This window comes from Xenopus tropicalis, chromosome 1, assembly GCF_000004195.4.
Source record: "Xenopus tropicalis strain Nigerian chromosome 1, UCB_Xtro_10.0, whole genome shotgun sequence".
NCBI classification, from domain to species: Eukaryota; Metazoa; Chordata; class Amphibia; order Anura; family Pipidae; genus Xenopus; species Xenopus tropicalis.
Genome location: NC_030677.2, coordinates 22,832,146 through 22,853,303, shown reverse-complemented (window position 1 = coordinate 22,853,303; position 21,158 = coordinate 22,832,146). Strand labels below are relative to the sequence as shown.

At 41.8% G+C, this 21,158-nt stretch overlaps 1 protein-coding gene and 1 long non-coding RNA gene across 2 annotated transcripts; one reads left to right on the top strand and one right to left on the bottom strand.

The window, feature by feature from the left end:
* The first annotated feature begins 297 nt into the window (after nt 1–297).
* Nucleotides 298–14,264, top strand: LOC105946263. The gene is made up of 3 exons (XR_001169787.3): nt 298–437; nt 9,432–9,592; nt 14,178–14,264. It is a non-coding gene; the product is annotated as an uncharacterized LOC105946263 (long non-coding RNA).
* msantd1 (Myb/SANT-like DNA-binding domain containing 1) lies at nt 12,835–20,115 on the bottom strand. The gene is made up of 3 exons (XM_002939222.5): nt 19,582–20,115; nt 15,044–15,316; nt 12,835–14,361 (listed from the first exon to the last, which is right to left on the bottom strand). The coding sequence occupies exons 1-3, from the start codon at nt 19,833–19,835 to the stop codon at nt 14,121–14,123; spliced, it is 768 nt and encodes a 255-aa protein (XP_002939268.1). The 5' UTR covers nt 19,836–20,115; the 3' UTR covers nt 12,835–14,120.
* Between the last annotated feature and the right edge of the window lie 1,043 nt (nt 20,116–21,158).

The window sequence follows — 21,158 nt, the reverse complement described above, 5'->3', positions numbered from 1 at the left end:
CAACATTTTTATTAGTTATTTGTAAATGTAATTGCTAATGAAATCAGTGCCAGTCTTGCTTTTTATATTCTTGGTTCTCACTCCTGAAACAATGTAGCAGAAGCCAGCTGGTTGGAGTCAATGGGAAATTACATTGTTAGCTCTGCAGTAGCATATACATCGCCCTACCTCCTTAGAGATGTTCCTTTCCACTATGCTACAGCTGTTCTTTATAGAAAAAAATGTTTCCAATTTCTTCCAAGCACGGCACCTGGAGAGCTCCTTAGATAGACAGGGGGAGGGCTCCATTCCTATTGGTTGATGTGGAAGGCAATGCACAGATAGTGATGATTTTTGCATTTTGTTTTTAGGCACAACAGACCATATGGGGAAATTCTACCACAGATTTTCAAACATTACTACAGGCGAAAAAGGAATTCATGGTGAAACTGTACTGGGTGAGAAAGTTCTTAGTTATATAATATATTTCTTCCTAAATATCCCTGCACTTCATTGAGATGCTGTTTTATATTTTTCAGAACATCCTCATTCAGCAGTAGAATCTCTTCCATGTAAAACGCCCTTTAGGGCTTGATCGGATTTTGTGGTCAGATGGCAAATATCTCATGTAGTTTATACACCAGTCCCATTAAATTTTTACCACCATGCTGCAATGCTCAGATGCTCATGAGCTTTACCTTAGCTGGCACAGGATCATGGGAGTTGTAGTTCTAAAACAGGTGTTGTCACAACTACCTATCACTATTGAAATAATAAACTTGAGTCCTGGAAATGTATTCTTTAATAAAAGTGTATTTATATTCGGTGCTTATGCAGTACCTTGATTGTTCTGCAAATAAATGGCACGTTAAGCTGCTTTCTGGCAGGCAGACAACTAAAACAGATTATAATTGGGTGCTGCATAAGCAGGTTCCTGTTGGAAGTCACTGGAGCATGGGATTGGATGTATTAGTACAACCTTGCCATGCTCTGATCTGCTGTATAAATCTGGCCACACATAAACCAATAAAAGCAGCCAACTTGCCTCGTCCAGACCCAGTTGGCAACTTATTGGTCTGTGTCTGGGCCCTTGGGAAGCCTGCCTGGCTGAAAATCAGCTGGATATCTCTGGGCAGGTTAGAAAAGGCCACTGGTTGAGGACTGTCAATGACACAGTCCTTGTACAACGGCTCTCTATAGGCCTGCTGTATGATCTTATGGTGGGGGGACAACTGCCCCAGGCCCCGGTGGGTTTTTAGGATTTTATGGGGGCCAGACTGTGCTGCACTTACTTGTATTAGCTGGGTAGACCCGGCCACCCCTAACCACTAGGTTATCCTTCCTCCTCTTGTGGAGGAATAAAATATGCAGGTTTAAAGCCCGCCACTTTTACCAAGACCTGTATAACTAAGGGGACTGTTTTAAGTAGAGAGTTTTACCTGAAATCAGTTGCTTGTGTGCCTATCCAAGCTGGACCCAATATGTTGGTTATATGAGGGACCTTCCATAGAAGGCTGGCCGGCCACTATTGTATCACATAGGTTTTCTGGTTTAAAAATATGTGTATTGACAGACATATTGGTAGATGGTTTAGAAGCAGGACGGGCAAACAGGAACAAAACTGCAAATCAGTGGGAAGCGCCAGACTTCATGGGAAATACACACAGAGTAAACACAGAGGGGCTCAGACTGGGAATTTGTGAGTTCCCTTGGCTTGAAAAGAAGAAAAAAAATCCTATGATCTCGGGGTAGTGATTACCACAGGGCTGCTATCTGGGGGGGAACAGGCGGGACAACAGTCCTGGGCCCAGTGGGTTTTTAGGATTTTGGGGGCCCAACCGTGCTGAAATTACTTGTATTAGCTTGGGGCCCCCCTGCTGTCAGAGAGCTGGAGACTTGCAAAGGGAGGGCAGGAGCTTGTGTGCATGCATTTTTCCCCCTACACAGTTTTCCATATACTTATTGGTCATTGGTGTTAAGCCCCGGTAAAGCTACATGGGGATTGGATGGGAAATTCAAACTTCACCCACCCAATCCCTGTGCAGGTTTCTTCTTTGCATGGTAACTTGCATGTGTGGATGCAGCAATGAACTGAGATCCTAGACAATGGTTCTGGGACGTATTCCTGGGCTCATGTAGTGATTTCCCCTACAAAATCCCTGTGTCTGTATTTAATGCAGTGCCACTTGAGGGCCCGAACATCACAGGCATTCACGATTAGCTCTCAGTCTTGTCCCTTGTGTACAGAGATTTCTTAGAATTCTCAGAATTTTTTAATTATAGTTTGTACTTTAGATGACGAAAACACAAAATTCCCAAATTCTTTGCAATTTTACATTAAGGAGGAGTATTGTTAAACTGTGGCACAATTGAGCTCTCTGCAGTAGAAGAGACAAACTTCTGATTTAAAAAGCTGAATTTCGTCTCTTAAAGTTACCAGGAGCAACTTTTTGCTTTTTGGGCTGCTGACTCCTGGGGAGAGTTTCTCAACTTGCCTTATGGCAGCCACGTCCCTGGTCTTTGTACTATTTGCAATTAAATATAGGGTTTCAATTATTGGCAAATCATCCCATTCTCTTTTTTTATTTACATTTTATACAGTGTCCTAATTTCTTTGGAAAGAGGGTTGTAGGCCATTTTCTTTCCTTTAAATTTAATTTCTTGCCCATCCTGGAATAGATGTAGATTTAATATGTGCTGTTATAATTAAGGGGCACCTCATAAATAAGTAACTTACTACTGTGTATTCACATAAGGTCACACCAAGGCAACATTAGTGAATTTCCCTATATTGAACAAGATGGAGGTATTGTACAGTGCCGCGTGTTCTGAGGGTAATATACATAAACTGACTGTATATTTGCTGCCATGTGTTCTGTGGCTAATATATATATGAAAATGGCCCTGGGATACTGTAAAGGCATCTGTGTAGCAAATGTCTTTATAAGACTCCCCAAACAGACAAATAGTTCAGGCTAGTTTGTACCGACTGTTCATTCTGCATGTCTGAATAAAGGTGGCCATACATGTTAAGATCCGCTCGCTTGGCGAATTAGAATGCCGGTAATAGGCGCAGTCGCTTCGGGGACCGCATCAACGAGCCGATGCGGTCCCCGATTTGACTACATTTTTTAACCTGCCTGATCGATATCTGGCCAATTTCAGACTAGATATTAGTCGGACAGGCCCGTCGTTTGTGCCACTACACGGGCCGATAAGCTGCTGAATCGGTCTAAGGGACCAATATTGGCAGCTACAATCGGCTTGTGTATGGCCACCTTTATGCTGAGCAGCACTTGTGTAATTCATACTGTTGGTGCTGTTGTTCATTAATAGAGGTTAGTACTATAAAAAACACACACCATCCCTGTACTAAAACAATAACAGGAAAAATTACAACTGAACCAAGTTCTGTTTATTTCCTCATTTTATTTTATATAAATAGCCATAGCAAGTCATTGTTTTACTGACCTTCATTATAGACGGTATCATATTAATGTTGTTGTTCTTTACAAATAGCTTACTCTCCACTTAACATGGCGACCACCCTCTGTGTCTCCATATAGCCAATGAGCTTGGATGCAGCGTTATAGTTGGTACAAAACTGCTACTCCCCGCATTGCCCTGGAACTTCTAGATACGGAAGTAAATGCTGCTTTCCCCTGCATACCTCTTACCATTAGTGTTGTCCTACCGATTGCAGCATGGAAGCACATTAATCCTTCAGTTTATAGTTAATCAATAGTACTTACAACAGTATTAAATATTTACAACACCAAACCAGCAAAGTCACAGTCATTTTTAAAATGTCTGTGTGTTTAGATTGTAAACTCCATTGGGGCAGTGACTGATGAGAATACTGTGTAGTCTCTGTAAATCCCTATGGAATATATTGGCGCAGGAGCATTGCCCGCTTTGCTGATGGCAAAATCTGGAAAAAGGGGTGCGGGAAGGACTATGTAATTTGGGCAGGAAAATTATGTTTATGGGTGGGGCGGTGATGTTTGGGGCAAAGTGTTGGGCATTGGTGATGGATTTTTGTCCCAAACATGGACAGACAATATTGAACCAAATGTCCTGAAATAAAACCAGACTGTGTGGCTCAAATCCAGAGGTGGCAGTTAGTCATGTGGCAGTTGATAAAGTCTCAATCCTCACTAGACCAACCCAGCCCACTGTGTAGGTAGCATTGTTGTATTGCGGTGCCAGGGTTCTAGACTTAGTTCTAGACAGGGGACTATCTGCAAGGAGTGTGCATGTTCCTCCAGGTGTTCCATCACTCAAAACATAAAGAAATATGAATCTCTTCCTTTTGCTCTCATATACAGTAAGAAGCACTGTATATGAGAGCAAATCAGTGGTGAAAGTGGCACGCCCTCTAGTGCTCGCAAATGTGCAAAGCAAATCTTCCATGAATTATACACAAATTAACGATCGGTAGTGCTATTGCTAAAGAGGTCTCCTGTATGGGTTGTTACATGATGCTGCTTTTTGAAAATTCATCTCTACTGAATCAAAAGCCTTATCTAAAAGGAAGAGTATTTATATAGAGCATTCTATTAGTAAAAGTCCTTCCAACCTCAGTGCTCCCCACTCATGGAACATGTTAACTAGAACTCTGAAAAGAACAGTCACCAATGTGTGACAAATCAGTGCCGGTGGCATAAATGGCACTTAGCATCAAAGTGTGCAGATTGTGTTTAGTCAGAAGTACCCTTTAATGAATGTTTCAATACTCATAATGACAGCTTCCATTGTTGGGCAATCACAATTGCAGCTGCGGTGGTGTTATATCAATTATTAAAAGTAACCAATTATTGTAAATATGGTCAAGGCTAATCCCATATTTCTACGTATTGCGCAGAGCTCTACGCAACATTGCCCGTTGTTTTTTTAATTCCTTCCATCCTGTTTTATCAAGTGAATCTTAAGTTGGGTGGACCGGTTTAACCAGCTACTAATCAAAACTTGCTTCTTTCTGATCTCATGATGTTGCAATGCTTTCCAATTATTGTAATAAATATATGGTTTAGAATGGATCTCATTTACAAACACTGGACAAATTTGCACCTGAGCACTAACCCATGGCAGCCAATCAGATGTGTGAATTAATTCCTCAACCTGCAGCTGGCTGAAAAATGCCAATCACTGGTTGGTTGCTATGGGTTGCTGCCCATGGGAAAATTTGCCCAGTGTTAATAAATGACCCCCATAAAATATTACATTTACCTTTCATTAATTACATTAAAAAAATGATCCTGTTCTAAATAAAAAATAATAAATTAGTGGTTCATTTATGATATGGAAGGCAGGGTGCAAAGTGCAAAAAACTGGCATCATTTTATTGCATTTAGCACCTTGCCTTCCACCCTAGTTGAATTGCCACAGGTGCTCTGAAACCCATAATTTGAGTCACCCATAATTCAGTGCTGCATGTAGGCTTGCCCCCCTCTACAAAACCCATCCCCTAACTTGCACATTGTTCAGATGCACAAGTTAGGAAGCAGCAGCAGCAGCAGCAGCAGGCCCTAGCAGGGGCCCAGTACCTATTACCTGCCCTATGGTCACCAGATTACTTAAAAAACTCTGGGACACAGCTGTGTGCTCCCTCAGAGATCACCTGACAGGAAGTAGTGCAGCTCTAACTGAAGTAGTGTAGGCATAAAAGACAGAACTTTGCCCATTAATTGGCTGATGGGGCCTAACATGTATGGGTGCCTTGGCTAGTTTGTGTGCACTGTGAATCATATGATCCCAGGGGGTGGTCCTTAGTACTTAAAATGGCAACTACATTATTTGGGGGTATAGTTTTCCTTTAAGGGTGGATTTCTTTTGGTTTGTTTGTTGGTCATTCTTTGAAGCCATTTTTGACCATTTGCATCTGTTGGGTGCTGTGAGTTCCTCCCACCTTCTATCCATGTTCCTATAATTAATTCCATTAATATTTCTGTGTAGATGTGAACCTGCCCGGTATTCCCAGCAGCATAATTATGATGGAGCCTTTTTCCTTTTCCCCGCACTGAGGTCAGTTTCACATTTATCCAATTAGTCCCTAATGCTCGGCTTTCATCATTAGGTTCAATCCTATTACGTTTATCCTCTAAAGTTTTGATCTGTGACCCTACAGTGACCAATCTACCCCCTACTTAACAACCGATCTCATTAAATACAGTAAACTGCATGAAACACCATCTGTTCTGCCCATTGGTATACATATTCTGCTAGAAGGGAAAACCTGCTACTGAGATTACTGATATCAAATATGTCTGCCTACTTCTTATGGCTCCAATTTCCATTTCCTGACCAAGCAGTAAATCCCTCAGCACCCTACATCAATCTCTGCAGCACATTTTCGCCTAAAGAATCGGGTGTAAATGTCTTTCACACACGGAATGCCAAAACTTATCTGAGTAAACACCGGAAACGACACCAGACAGACTGCGAAAATATTCAACACAACTATGTCCGATTTACAGCAAAGCGCAGATGCAGTTGCAATTCAGCACTCACATTGTGCGTGCAATGACTCATGAATTCTGGGAGTGGGGGGGAGTGTATTGTGGGAAAAAACATAGTGAATGCACTCTCTTGTGTAGGTACAGGTATGGGATCCGTTATTCGAAGCAAGTTCTGAATTACGGAAAGGCTGTCTCCCATAGACATTATAAGCAAATAATTCTAATTTTTGAAAATTATTTCCTTTTTCTCTGTAATAATAAAACTAACTTGTTCTTGATTCCAACTAAGGTATAATTACCCCTTATTGGGGGCAGAAAAGCCCTATTGGGTTTATTTAATGGTTAAATGATTCCCTTTTCTCTGTAATAATAAAACGGTACCTGTACTTGATCCCAACTAAGATATAATTACCCCTTATTGGGGGCAGAACAGCCCTATTGGGTTTATTTAATGGTTAAATTATTCCCTTTTCTCTGTAATAATAAAACAGTACCTGTACTTGATCCCAACTAAGATATAATTACCCCTTATTGGGGGAAGAACAGTCCTATTGGGTTTATTTACTTACTTACTTATTTGATCCCAACTAAGATATTATAACCCCTTATTGGGGGCAGAACAGCCCTATTGGGTTTATTTAATGGTTAAATGATTCCCTTTTCTCTGTAATAATAAAACAGTACCTTGTACTTTATCCCAACTAAGATATAATTATCCTTATATTGGATGCAAAACAATCCTGTTGGGTTTATTCAATATTTAAATGATTTTTTAGCAGACTTAAGGGATGGAGATACAAATTGCCTATAACACAAATTACTTATCCGGAAAACCCCAGGTCCTGAGCATTCTGGATAATATGTCCCATACCTGTACTAACATGGTAGTTCCCCTTTAAAGTATAATTTTATACCTGAAAGTAACTGGGAAAATTAGCCTTTGGAAGCAATATTTTTCTGTATTCTTTTGCCTAATCTGGTAAATATACATACAGTAACTTATCAGACACAAACAGAATATTGCAGCATTGCAGTGCTGAATTCTGTTGGTGCCATGAATAAATCCCTAGAGGTAAAGTGGAAGCAGGAATGGGAGGAAACGGTTTATTTGCACAAACTGCTGACAACTTTATCCTTCCATTCACATGAAAACGGCAAAATAAGGGATCCATCAGACAGAGCAGGTACTGTGAGAGACAGATAAAGGGCACAGAAATACAGTTTGGCTTTTAACCCAACCCGCCTCCTGCGCTTGTGCTACGCGTCTATTCTTCCCCTCTGTATAACCTGGAATTACAGATTTTAAAAATATAAATAGAGCTTTTTATTCGGAAAAAAACAGCATTTAATTATAACTGTAACTGGGCTAAAGAAAAATCCACAAGCTGCCATGTTTAACCCTTAGTTGTGCTGCTGTTGTGTCAACATAAAAGTCACTGTGCTAAAGCTGTGGGTTATACATGCAGAAAGAGAAGAACTGTTTTACAGCTGGATTTCAGCATATATAAATGGTATTTATTCATACTATTTGAAGGAACAGATTACAGTGATAGGTATATTAGGGGTTTCTGTGTTGGGTGGGGCTCTTTAACAAACTTTTTCATCTAAGCTCTGCTGCAATGTACATTCTGGTTTTTTTCTTTGTTTATAAGATGAACACATTTAAAAATTTCTAATATAATGATTTTTTTCATTATATTAGAACAGGATTTACAGAAATTTCCTTTATCTGGAAAACCCCAGGTCCCAAGCATCCCAGATAATAGATCCTATACCTGTAATAAACAATGTCACTTATTTGTGAGATTTATTAAGCATCCAATATCCGTACCTGGCTGGATATTTACACCAGTGACTGTGACCTTTTAAAGGGGAAATACAACCTGTTCAATTTTGGCTCTGTTCAGTTCACAGTGAAATACACATCACTTACTATGTAGGCATAACTTTATACTTGTACACATGAGTTGTCTCGTTATTAACACTAGGTGGTGACATGCTACAAAAGTGGAGAAATGTCAACATGTTTTCAGGGTATTGGAGAGAGTAAGGGATGAGCTTATTCTTATTAGCTGCACGCGAGGTTTGCCTTTAATTGACCGGCATTTAATGAAGAAAAAGAGTAAAATGCTTACCTGCTTACTTTTCCATTGACAAAATAAGAACGTGACTATTCTGTTTGAGTTTCTTCTTATATAAGCTATTAAAGGAAAAAAGCAAGGTTTTGCTGTCAATATTTCCTAGGAGCATCTGTATGTATGTACTTATATAGCACCACAATGTATGCAGTGCATACCCACAAACTTGGGTACAGTCCTAATAGATTAATAAATCAATCAATGCTTAAGTGTTAATACACAGTTTGAATGAAGTCCCTGCCCCTGAAGGGCTTACATTCTATTGGGAAGTGGAGGCAGACAGAAACAAAAAGATTTGGGGAACAAGTGCATAGGGCAAGGGATTGTTATTGCAGAGACTATAAAGTGCTCCCTCTAGAAAGTGATTTTTAAGGAGCTTTTAGAAAAGAGTAGGTGTGGGAGCTTTCCCGATGCAGGTTGATAGTGTTCCACAGGCATGGTGCAATCAATGAAAAAGGTTCTTTGCATGACAAGAGATTGTTCTGGGCTGAGCCAGGACCCAGGAGGGAGTGTATGGAGAGATGAGAGCAGATATAAAATGAAGAGTAGAAGAATGCAGGGCTTTGAAAGACAGGACAAGAACTATATACTTAATTTGCCGTTGTATTAGGGACAGGAGAGAGACAGTCTATTCTAGGAGCTCGGAAGGGTAGGGCAGGCGTGCATCAGAGGAAGGCTTCTTTAGTATTGGTGTGACAATGGCATGCTTGGAAGTAGATGGGACATATACCAGTTGAGAGGGATATATATATATGGGTGCAAGTGGCATTGTCAGTGGGTTCAGAGGGCTTTGTGCTTGCGCTTGTGACTGTAATTGAGTGACTATGACTTAAATGCGTTTTTTTATTCCTTTCAGGTGAAGTAATTTAAGAACATCAAAATGAAATAGGGTCAAGTCCACTCGTCCCACGAGTCAAGGGGAGAACTTGGCCTCAGGTAGCAGTGAGCGGCTAGTTAACAAGGGCAGCAAAAAGCCATCTCTGGTAACTTTAAGACCTGACTCTACTCTCATTGCAGGTAAGAAACAAAGCACTTGGCTTCATTGGGGGTGGGGGTGGGGGGCATAATTAATGTGAAACTGACTAGAATAATGGAACTGCCAACATATCAAAGAGAAGTACATTTTAAATTGGCCACATGAGCAGTTCCGGTCTCTGCTGGTACAGACTCTGAAGAGATTAGTTACAAAAGTGTACGTTTGCTATAATCCAGACTGGGCCTCTTAGGGCCTATCTCACAGCAGTTCCATTGTGTTCCATTATCTGATATTAGATGTCAATCTCAACACTTCTATTGGTGTATAACAGCCACTCATGGGAGATGCCCCTTCCATTAAAGCAAAAGCTTAGGCCCACTTGTCTTCATTTATGAACATGTACAATTTTGGCATTAACCTATATTTTATATTTGTCTTTCATGCTATAAACTGCATTGTTTTTGCTGATCGGTTGCTAATAATTCAAAAAAGGGAGATCGAACCTGCAATGGAAAAAAAACAGCTAGCCATATTCTTCATTTCCCAGGGTGCCACAGTCATGTGACCTGTGCTCTGATAAACTTCAGTCACACTTTACTGCTGTGCTGCAAGATGGAGTGATATCCCCCACCCCCTCCTAGCAGCCAATCAGCAGAACAATGGGAAGGGAGCTCCCAGTAGGTATCAGAATAGCACTCAATAGTAAGAAATCCAAGTCCGGCTTGGGACTCCTGCAGTTTCATGGGAGTAGGAGAAACAATAGGTTAGCTGAAAGCAGTTCTAATGTGTAGCGCTGGCTGAAAGCTCAGACTCAGGCACAATGCACTGAGATGGCGCCTACACACCGATATTACAGCTAAAAATACATTTGTTGGTTCAAGAATAACATTTTAAATGAGTGAATTATTTGCTTTCTAAACAGTGTAATTTAGAAATAAAAAGTACCCCATCATGACAGTATCCCTTTAAGAAGTTTCTCCTATTGTTTCACTGTATGGAAATGGCACTGATTGCCTCTCCTGCAGGCTACAAAGTGCCCAAATATACCTTGTAATGCTGAAAAATGGGGATCTGGAACCCCTCAAATACAGCTTAATTGTGATAAAGTGTTTTTGTCCAAAATATTCCTTATATGGTATAGATGGTTTATAGAAATGCCCCCATTTAATTTTTGGAAAGTAAAATAAAAAAATATTTCTACCAGTAACTTAAAAATGCTACTTTATTGCCACTGAAATTATTAAGCACAAGGGGAGAGAAGCCAAAAAATAGGGAGGGGTTGACAGCTCTGATACTCTCCCCCTCTGATTGTAAGCTCTCTTGACCATCCACCAACAGTGCCGTAATCTTTACTCACTCACTGTGGGGCTCATTTATAAATGCTGGGCAGATTTGTACCTGGGCAGTAACCCACAACAACCAATCAGTGATTAGCTTTTTTTCAGCCAGCTGCAAGTTGAACAATGAAAACAAATACAGGTATGGGATCCCTTATCCGGAAACCCATTATCCAGAATGCTCTGAATTACGGAAAGCCCGTCTCCCCATAGACTCCATTTTAATCAAATAATTCAGAATTTTAAAACTGATTTCCTTTTTCTCTGTAATAATAAAACAGTACCTGTAATTGATCCCAACTAAGATATAATTACCCCTTATTGGGGGCAGAACAGCCCTATTGGGTTTATTTAATGGTTAAATAATTCCCTTTTCTCTGTAATAATAAAACAGTACCTGTACTTGATCCCAACTAAGATATAATTACCCCTTATTGGGGGCAGAACAGCCCTATTGGGTTTATTTAATGGTTAAATGATTCCCTTTTCTCTGTAATAATAAAACAGTACCTGTACATGATCCCAACTAAGATATAATTACCCCTTATTGGGGGCAGAACAGCCCTATTGGGTTTATTTCATGGTTAAATGATTCCCTTTTCTCTGTAATAATAAAACAGTACCTTGTAATTGATCCCAACTAAGATATAAATAATCCTTATTGGATGCAAAACAATTCTATTGGGTTTAATTAATGTTTTATTGATTTTTTTAGTAGACTTAAGGTATGGAGATCCAAATTACGGAAAGATCACTTATCCGGAATACCCTTGGTCCCGAGCATTCTAGATAACAGGTCCTATACCTGTATATGATTGGTTGCCATGGGTGTTTATAGATGACTAACTACTGATATTCATCTCTCACTTTGCCCTGATCATTTTTACCCTAACCAACAATCACACTGCTTACCCTCCCCAAATGTCTCACTTCCTCTCCCCCTTAGATTGTGAGCTCCTCTGAGCAGGGCCCTTCCCCTATTATATCCTAACAATATCCAACTTTAACTGACATGTTTGTCTGTATATGTAGCTGTTTAGATTTTGTATTTGTGTCCCTATATTTTGATTCTTTTGATTTATGATCTACTTATAGGAAAATATAAAGTGTAATACTGTGTAAGTTATAGGGGGGGCTGAACACAACATTCCAATATATTTTTTGATGTTTAATAATCTAATACATGTATGTTTATCAGACACAAAGTGAATATTGCAGAGCTGAGTTGTGCTCGTGTCAGGGTCCATACACTTCTGTGTGAGCTGGGCACAGGCATTATGTGGGGATAAAATCAAACCGCTCAGTAACAGAACTGGTGAAGGTGACGCAGTAATGGAAGAACATAGGGATTTGTTTATTTGCACAAACTGCTGAGTACTTTTTCCTTTCATTTACGTGAAACAGCAGGTTCTTCGAGAGACAGATCAAGGGCACAGAAATACAGTTTGGCTTTTAACAGAACCCGCCTCCTGCGCCTGTGCCACGCGTCTATTCTTCCCCTTGAAATATAACCTGGAATCACAGATTTTAACTATATACATAATAATATGTTCCAAATATAAAAATACTCAAACGGAGCTTGTAATTTCCCATTAAACGTTTACAGAAAAAAAACGCATATAAGTGGAACTGTAATTGAGATAAATATAAAAAAAAGTGCTGGGATATTTCATTTTTTACACTTTAACAGTGTCTTTAACACTGATACATAGAGTGCCTGCACGTCACACCTCAGGCTTTGCAGTAAGTAAAGTACAATTACCTTCAATAGATTACTGGAAACTGACACCTGGATTTCTCTGTTTTTTAGGGTGAAGACACTGAGCTACTAGTAGCAGCTACTTTTTCATGGCTATTATACTTCAGAAAATCCCCTGCCATAGACAATAGTAAGAATTGCCTCTGTTAAAACACACATGGAGACAGTTATCAGTAAATGATCAGCACTGTCTATTTTAGTTGCCACAAGAAGTATCTGCTACTAGTAGCTCTGTGTGTCTTCGCCCTTAGGGTGTCACATGGAAATGACCCTTCTGAGCTGCTTGTACATGTTGCTAACCTTACCTCTGGCAGAAAGCAGGCATTGCCATCAAACACAGCAGTACCTCCTGTATGTCAGAATGAAACTCCACCAGGCAATACATAAGAGCAGGACTGTTCCACTGGGAGACCAGGAAAAACCCCCATGGCCCTCAGCTCTATTGCCCCCAGCCACCAAAGCCACAAAGGCCCAGCCTAGAGTGGTGTAATTTTAGGAGAAGCATATCACCCAGCCGCATATGATTCTTCTCAGAGCGCTGATAAAATAGGCAAGCAGAAGATTTCTTTAAATTTCCTGCACACCAATTCCTCAGTGTTCCGGGACCTGATGAGAAGCATGACCGAGGTAAAGGTATAGAATGCGCAAGCGACACTGGTGGGGAGGAAGGAGCAACTGCACATGCATATGCTGGGGGTGGAGCAGCGTAAGGTGTCTGGCCTAGGGGTGCATGAGTTGTAAATCTGGCACTGACCAGTGCTCCCTGCTCAGACACCAGGGCCAGAACTAGAGGTAGGCAGAAGAGGCACCTGTCTAGTGCGCAACAATAAGGGGGCACCAGGTAGGTACCTCTCCTTCCTACCCCTAATCTTTGTTCCCTTATTATTGCCTCCTGCCGCACAATGACAAGCGGTGGGGGGCAATGACCCCCCTGCAACAGCATTGTGAATGCATGCGCATGCAGAGTGGGGAGATTTCAGGGGCGAGGTAGCTGACTGGGTTGCCTAGGGCACCAGGTCGGCTTGGCCCGTCCCTGTCGGGCACCTGGAGGCCCCGGGGTATCCCAGTCCAACTCTGCACAAGAGCCAACCAGAAGGCAATATGCAAGAGTCAACCACAGCCATCGGCCTACTGGAGAATACAGAGAAGACCAAGCTACAAGTAAAGATGTCAGTTGAGCCGTAAGTAAATGCAAAGTGGGACACCTTTTGACAAATAGAAGAAACATAACAAGAGCTGTATATGCCACTCGTCGTAGAAACATTATTTCTCTTCAATAATGGCCAGTATCTATAAGTCCTGAAAACTCAATGATAAAACTATAAATACCCGTTTTTTTGTGGCGGTAAAGGGTCTGTCGTGATTTACTCCATGATATGTTTGTATGTCATTTTATCATTGGTTCCATATTAATCAATGGTGAAGTTTTTATGTTCTGACTTCAGAATTGTCTTTAGAGCTCTCACTAGTGAGTCAAGGTGTAGACTTGGCGACCATTTTCTCCAACAGGTTCATCATTCTTTCCTGTAGCTGCAGGCTCTGCACTTGGATGATGTTCTGCTGATCCAGTATCCGGCGCACCTCCCTGCACGTCTCTTCCATGGCGCGGCTCAACCTCTTCTGCTCCTCCAACATGCTCTCCATGACTTTTAACTTCTTCCTCTGGAAACTGAACATCTGCATCTTTCTTCTCTTAACTGATCGCTCACCGGATCTGATAGAAAAGGATACAATCATTAGGCACAGGTCAGAAGAAGTTCATGGGACTTGTATTCACCAGGAAACCGAGGCCCTCTAGCTATAGTTGAACTGAAACAGTAGATGGAGGATTTGTAGTTCATTATCAGCTGAAGAAGACCTCAGGTTACCCATAACAAGTTTAATTGAAGTAGTGGCACGCTTAGGGGGGGATTTACTAATGTTCTTATTTTATTTTTTTATCAAAATTCACATTTTCACATTCACAAACGCGCATTTTTTGTGCAAAAATATAATTTTTTTTCCTTGACCAAAAATATATTTTCCCCATGAATTATGCATCAAAACCACAACAAATAAGAACATAAAATAAGTCATATAGTCATATCCTTTTTACAATTGGCTAAACTTTCGCCAAAAAAAACTGAAAAGTGGTGATTGATTTGGAATGTAGGCGGATTTCTGTTTGTGAATATGGAGGAACTGGTTTACACCACTTTTACCCATAAATCAGCACTATAGAGTTGGATTGCGTGGCAAAAATGGACCAAGTGGGTCTAGTCTTTTTTGGGGGAGGGGTGAGAGTTAATGGGTGTAATTCGATATAGATAGTAAACTTTTATGCCGATGCACATATATCTACATATGAATTATGCACTGCAGTGTAAGTGCAAAAGCAAACAATACTGATCAGGTACCTCAGTTTGAAAGACTGGAGGCTGGCAGAGCTGTCCGAGTTGTCATCCTCAAAACAGTCCTCCCTTTCTTCATAAGTGAATTGGTTGTAGGACAAGTAGAGCGGAGTGGACTTGGCAGAGGGGGACTGTGAGGCCTCTGTGTGAGAGGTGGAGGGTCCAGGCTGAAGCTTCACATCGCTGTGCTCAGGCAGCTTGGATAAGATCCGATCAATGGTTTTGAAATAAGGCCAATCGGGAGGAGCAGTCTCCCCGTCAGTCATGCATTTTAATTTCCTACACAAGAGCACAAAAAATGTCAGTGCATTACGATGGAAATATTTCCCAGTTTGTAGCTGAAACTGCACAGTCTGTAAAGGGCAACTCAAAGTCAAGGCATGGTTACTATTAGTCGGGTCGATGGCACAGCAGTCTTTGCAAGACCCCATTCTTTATAGAAGGTTGGGCTGACCAACCTATGGCTCTTATTGTACAGCCATTTCTAGAACAACCCAATAGTCTTCAGCTAGCAATGGATTCTGGAAATAGCACCTGAAGAGCAACAGTTTGGCAAATAATCCCACCCAAAGCCATCTGCATTCAGCCCCATATTGGCCACTCATTACAGCCACTTCAGGTTTCAGTCATTGAGACCTAATTTAAAGGGCTGCCTTTGTGTCCTCTGGTAGGATTGATTGATAATAAACTCATCAGAGAGTTTATTCTAGGCACCCCTTATATACATAGTGCAAAAAAGCCAAAGTTGGCCAACCTTTCCTCATAACTGAGACCTTCCATGCCTTCTATTAGCATCCTTGCTGATATGTTTCAGGTATTTGCTCTTAATATTCAAGGTGGGGCTTTTCCTTTGCTTTGTAAAGGGAGTGATACTGTCCAACATCCTATTTGAGATTTCAAGTTTCGAGTTTGTGAACTTGAAAATTCGAGGTATTCAGACAAGTTTTCCTTATTAATAAATAAGCGACTGTTCGATATGCGAATTTATTTGATTTAGAAAAACAAACTCAAATTCACAAACTTGAAAAAGCCCAGAAGTGTTGTGGAGAAGTTGGCCCATAGTAAGTAGGCTTTTTGGTCAGCCAATAACGTAATTTCTGTTTGAGTATTACTTACATTATTTGATGGAAATGATTGCACTGTACAAGGTGATGTAACATTTCAGTATATTCCAGGCTACTTAGTGGGACTTATTTCTGCAAAGTGGGCTAATCTAGTTGCTTTGTCAAATAGTAAATATTTCTAAAATTGTATTGCCAGCCATGTATACAGCAGGAAGAATGTGAGTACATATTCATGGGCCATGATGAAATCTGCACATAAACACAGCTTGTTTGACTTTAAAACTTTCATTGGTTGCAATGGAATGTAATAAGCCTCACGGAGAGGTAACATAGATTATAGAGGGATTACTTGCACAAAGGGCATTCCATTAGTCAGGAGAATAAACACTCTCCAGGCAACAGTTCTTAAAAAAGATGATTTCTTAAAAATATATATACAATGACCCATTATAACATGACCTTGTCAACACACGAATCATATAACAGAGTCCTGCAGCGGGTCGGGTACCATGGGTTACCTGCAAGAAGAAGCGGCTCAGGGGTCAGGTTGTGGGTCTTGTCTATATGCCTTAACTCATATTATCTATATTTTACGCCTTTTAAAGAGTCTTTCAAACCTTTTTTTCTACCGCCCCAACCTCTGATGATGACACTTCCTGTTCGCAGCAGCAGCACTTCTTGTGAAAAGGCAGTTTTGGGTCAGGTTGGATGGTGGGTCCAAGCTTTCAAGAGTTTTAGTGGCTGGCTATTCTCCAGGTAACGTGAATGAGATGATACAGCATTTAGGAATATGTTGGTGCTTTATAATACGTGACAATACAATATATATATATATATATATATATATATATAACAATGCAGAAGTCAAAGGCGCCCAGATAAACCAACTTTTTCTATTAAGGCCTTGTTCATATTGCACTTCTGCAGCTGAATTCCACCTCCACTGGATTAAATATAATTCTTTCTATGGCAACATTAACCATGAAATACTGGTACTGACCATAACCAGAAGGTACTCCAAGCTCAAGCCCACTACAGCACCACTAGGTACCCCTGTATTGGTCTGATGAGTTTTCATATTCTCCCCAAGTGGTACATGACCCAGTATGGAGCCGTACTTACTGTACTTCCCAGATAGGGAAAACCTTATGACTCCATTATATGGTAGTTCAGACTTTTCCCCAGGTTAATCCCAAAAAAACATTTTCTCTTATGCCATTCTATCAAATAGCACAAATGGAAAAGGAATGTCATGTTTATAGTTTCAGGAAGAGATAAAATGGCATTACAATGGGCAAGTCTCACTAATAAAGTCTTCCCTAATGTTCCACATCTATTATGATGCTGCCTCTCACCAACGCCATTTCATTACTTCTCCTGCCTCTCATATATATATATATATATATATACCACAGAATATGTACAGTAGGAGTTGAATAACTTGGGACTTGACTTTCTGGCCATCCCCACCACTTAGTTGCACAGGTCTCCCAATCACCTAGGGGAGCATTGGCGGTGTATGTTATCGGGGCATAAACTGAGTATATCAGATATCAAAAGTAAATCCTAGTGACTGTCTCTTCTATTTAATGTCCCACGGACAGGAACAGACAGTACAAGGACAAACGTGATTTTATATGGAGAATCTTCCCTTTCTGCATAGTTACATGCATAAATATGTATGGGAGGTGAGTGTTACATTACTCTGCTGGGAGAAAACCAGAAGAAAAGCAGAAATCATATATATTTATAGATTCCTCGGCTGCTTTTCCACCGCCCCTTCCAGAGCTAAGCAATGTGATAGCCCCCTGGTTATAATGTATGTAGAATTGTGAATACACAGAGAAGGAATGTTCTGGGCACACACTAAGCTGCTTGTTGCTCCTATCAGGGGACATTTCCAAGTGCTAGAGCAGTAAGAGGAGCAAAAGTGCACCCCTAGTGCTCATTCCGAAGGCACGTGTGTTGGGTCTGGTTATGCTCTGCACCTTGCGTCAGATGCACTATCTTGTATATCTCTGAGAGTCGGCATGGATGACATGGACATGGAGGGTGAAAAAAGTGGCCCATATTGTAATAATTGATCTCTCCTGGTCCTCAATGGGTCATGGTTCTGCTCCCCCTATGGTTACACTACTGATTGTGTCAGTTTGATTCCCATTCTATGTGTGTTAAGTTTTTAGCACAAAGTTATTTTACCTGTAAAAGTTTCCTGCAGCTGCTGTTCAGGGAATGACCATGCTCTGGGCGCTACATGCTCTAGGCGCTACATGCTCTGGGAGCTACATGCTCTGGGCACTACATGCCTGGGTGCTACATGCTCTGGGCTGTACATGCTCTGGGCACTACATGCTCTGGGAGCTGCATGCCTGGGTGCTACATGCTCTGGGCTGTACATGCTCTGGGCACTACATGCTCTGGGCCACCAGCCAAGGTACTCAAGTGCCCCAAGGACCATGCTGAGCAGATGAAGGCAGCAGATTCCTCTATCTCTCTAAAGAATCTTCACCCAAGTTAACAGCCAGCAGTTACCCCAGTTTTAGCACTGTTTTGGGGGCTTCCAGAGGGGCTTGCCCTACTGCAAGAGCTGAAGCTGTACAAAGATTTTTTATACCTTATGTTTTGTGTTTCTGTACCAGCCCAAGGCCCCCACAGCCCTGTAGCAGGGAAGATCTGTGCCCTCAGTAGCCCCCCATCTTCTTTTCTGCTGATTCCCCACACATACTCTGTGCTGCTGTCACTAAAGACCGATTCGGCAGCTTATTGGCCCGTGTAGGGGCACAAACGATGGGCCTGCCTGACCGACATCTGGCCTGAAATTGCCCAGATATCGATCGGACTGGTTAAAAAATTTAGTCGGATCGGGGCCGCATCAGCTCGTTGATGTGGCCCCCGAACCTACTGCGCCTATTACTGGCGTTCTAATTTGATAGTTTGGCCCCAGGACCGAATTAGCCTAAAGTCGCCTGACACTGCCTACCCGTACGTGGGGTATATCGGGAGAAGATCTGCTCGCTTGGCGACTTCGCCAAGCGAGCGGATCTTAACGTGTATGGCCACCTTTACCTGAGCTTAGGGACCGACACACAATATACTATATATATAGAATATAAATGTTACAATATACCGTATATATACTAATCAGCAGCAGCCCTGAGAACACTGAGCATGTGCAGAGCCACTGACACTCAAAAGGCGGCCTATCAAGACCCCAAAGGCCTGAATTAACATTATAGGGCCGCTGAACCCCTGAACCAATGTTTAGCATAAGAAATACATTATCCTTTTTACGCTTTAGTTCTCCTTTGAGTTCCGATGTTCACGCCATCCCATAATAAGCACACAGGCCACTGGTGTGCCAATTCCGTGGCGATTACTTGAAGCAGTGACGAGGATTTCCTCTTTAAAAGCGAGTAACCTGAATAAAAGCATTTGTTAGAAGGCCGGAGCTGAAACGGCAAGGGTTAATAGACAGCTTACCTGTACTGGAATGTCATGTTCGTAATTTTGATCTTGATTTCTTCCCCATGGCGGTGTTCCCCGGTCATCTCAAAGAGCTTGTTAGCCATTCGCTCGTAAACTTTGGCGTTGCGTTTGGTCTGTTTCAGCTCCTCGAAATATTCCTCCCAGACCAGCATCAGGCCCCGCATTTCGGCGTCGGTCCAATTGCGGGCCCTCCGGTGCTTCTCGCTCTGAGAGGAGACCACGTAGCCGGGCATTTCAGCTGCAGCCATTTCTCTTGCTGCTGAAAGGGTTTTTAAAAGAGGAGCACGTTGGGGTTTTTAAGTTGTTGTTGCCCGGCTAGGCATGCGTGGATCTGGGAGGCCGGGGCGGCTGGGGGGGAACAAAACAACCCTGTGAATGACAAGGGAACATATGAAACCCTTTTGCAACAGCTTGAAGTCTGAGAGCATAAAATGGGGCCTACGTCTGACAGGCTGGAATTTAGTTAAAAGCTTTTAAACAGGGAAACGTCATTTTGATGTCACGTTCCCATGGCAACAGAGCAACTGCATAAGCTACAACAACAAAAACCTTTTAACTGAAAGCCAAATAATCAGGACAAAGTTGACAGGCCTTCAATATTAAAGCTTTTAAACACTCAGGGAAAAAAAAAGGATTCCGCAATAAAAGCTGCGCGCCGTGGTTGGGTCACGCGCTCCTCAAGGAGCTTTTAAGTTACTCTTTGCAGCAGAAAAGCCTCAAAAGCTGGAGGGAGAGGGAGAGGCAGGGAGGAAGGAGGGAGAGAGGCCGAGCGCACAAAGAAAGCCTTTTATGCACAATATTCATTAAACATTGAAGTGCTGAGCTGCTAAACACACGTGGGAGGGAGCGCAGGATACAGCAGGTAGGCCCCAGCCTAGAACACTACTGGCATATTCCTTGCAGGGAGGGATAGGGGGGCCCCCAGTTTATTCACTTCACTTAGAAATATTGTAAAATATCTATCGGGGGAGGGGCAAAAGGTTTTTAGCTAAAAGAGACCTAAAAGCGGCTTCTAGAGCTCAGTTATATGAGAGCGCGCTAAGCCTGCGATTTGGCTCTCACTAAATGACAATACGTCTGGAACCCATTGCCTCGCCCAGTGACTAGAGTTGCCACCTTTTCAATATTTTTATGTTTTTTTCCTATTAATTACATTGGTATCAAACTCCATTTTTACTTGCCAGGTGGCAACCCCACCAGTGACTGGATCCGACGTGGATACTGGGTAATGATCTAATGTTGGGGCTTGGGCTGAACATCTATTCGTATAGAAAAGCAGCTTCAAATGGCAGAATGGAAAATAACTGGCAAAACACAAGCAAGAGTGTCCCAAACTGTAAGTTGTGCTCCTATAGAACAGGACAGGCTGGAGCGGGACGGAGCAGTCAGGTACAGGGCAGAGCGGAATGGGACAAATGGGGATAGAACAGGACAGACTAGAGCAGAACAGAATGGGTATAGAACAGGACAGACTAGGGCAGGACAAATGGGCATAGAACAGGACAGACTAGAGCAGGACAGAATGGATATAGAACAGGACAGACTAGGGCAGGACAAATGGGCATAGAACA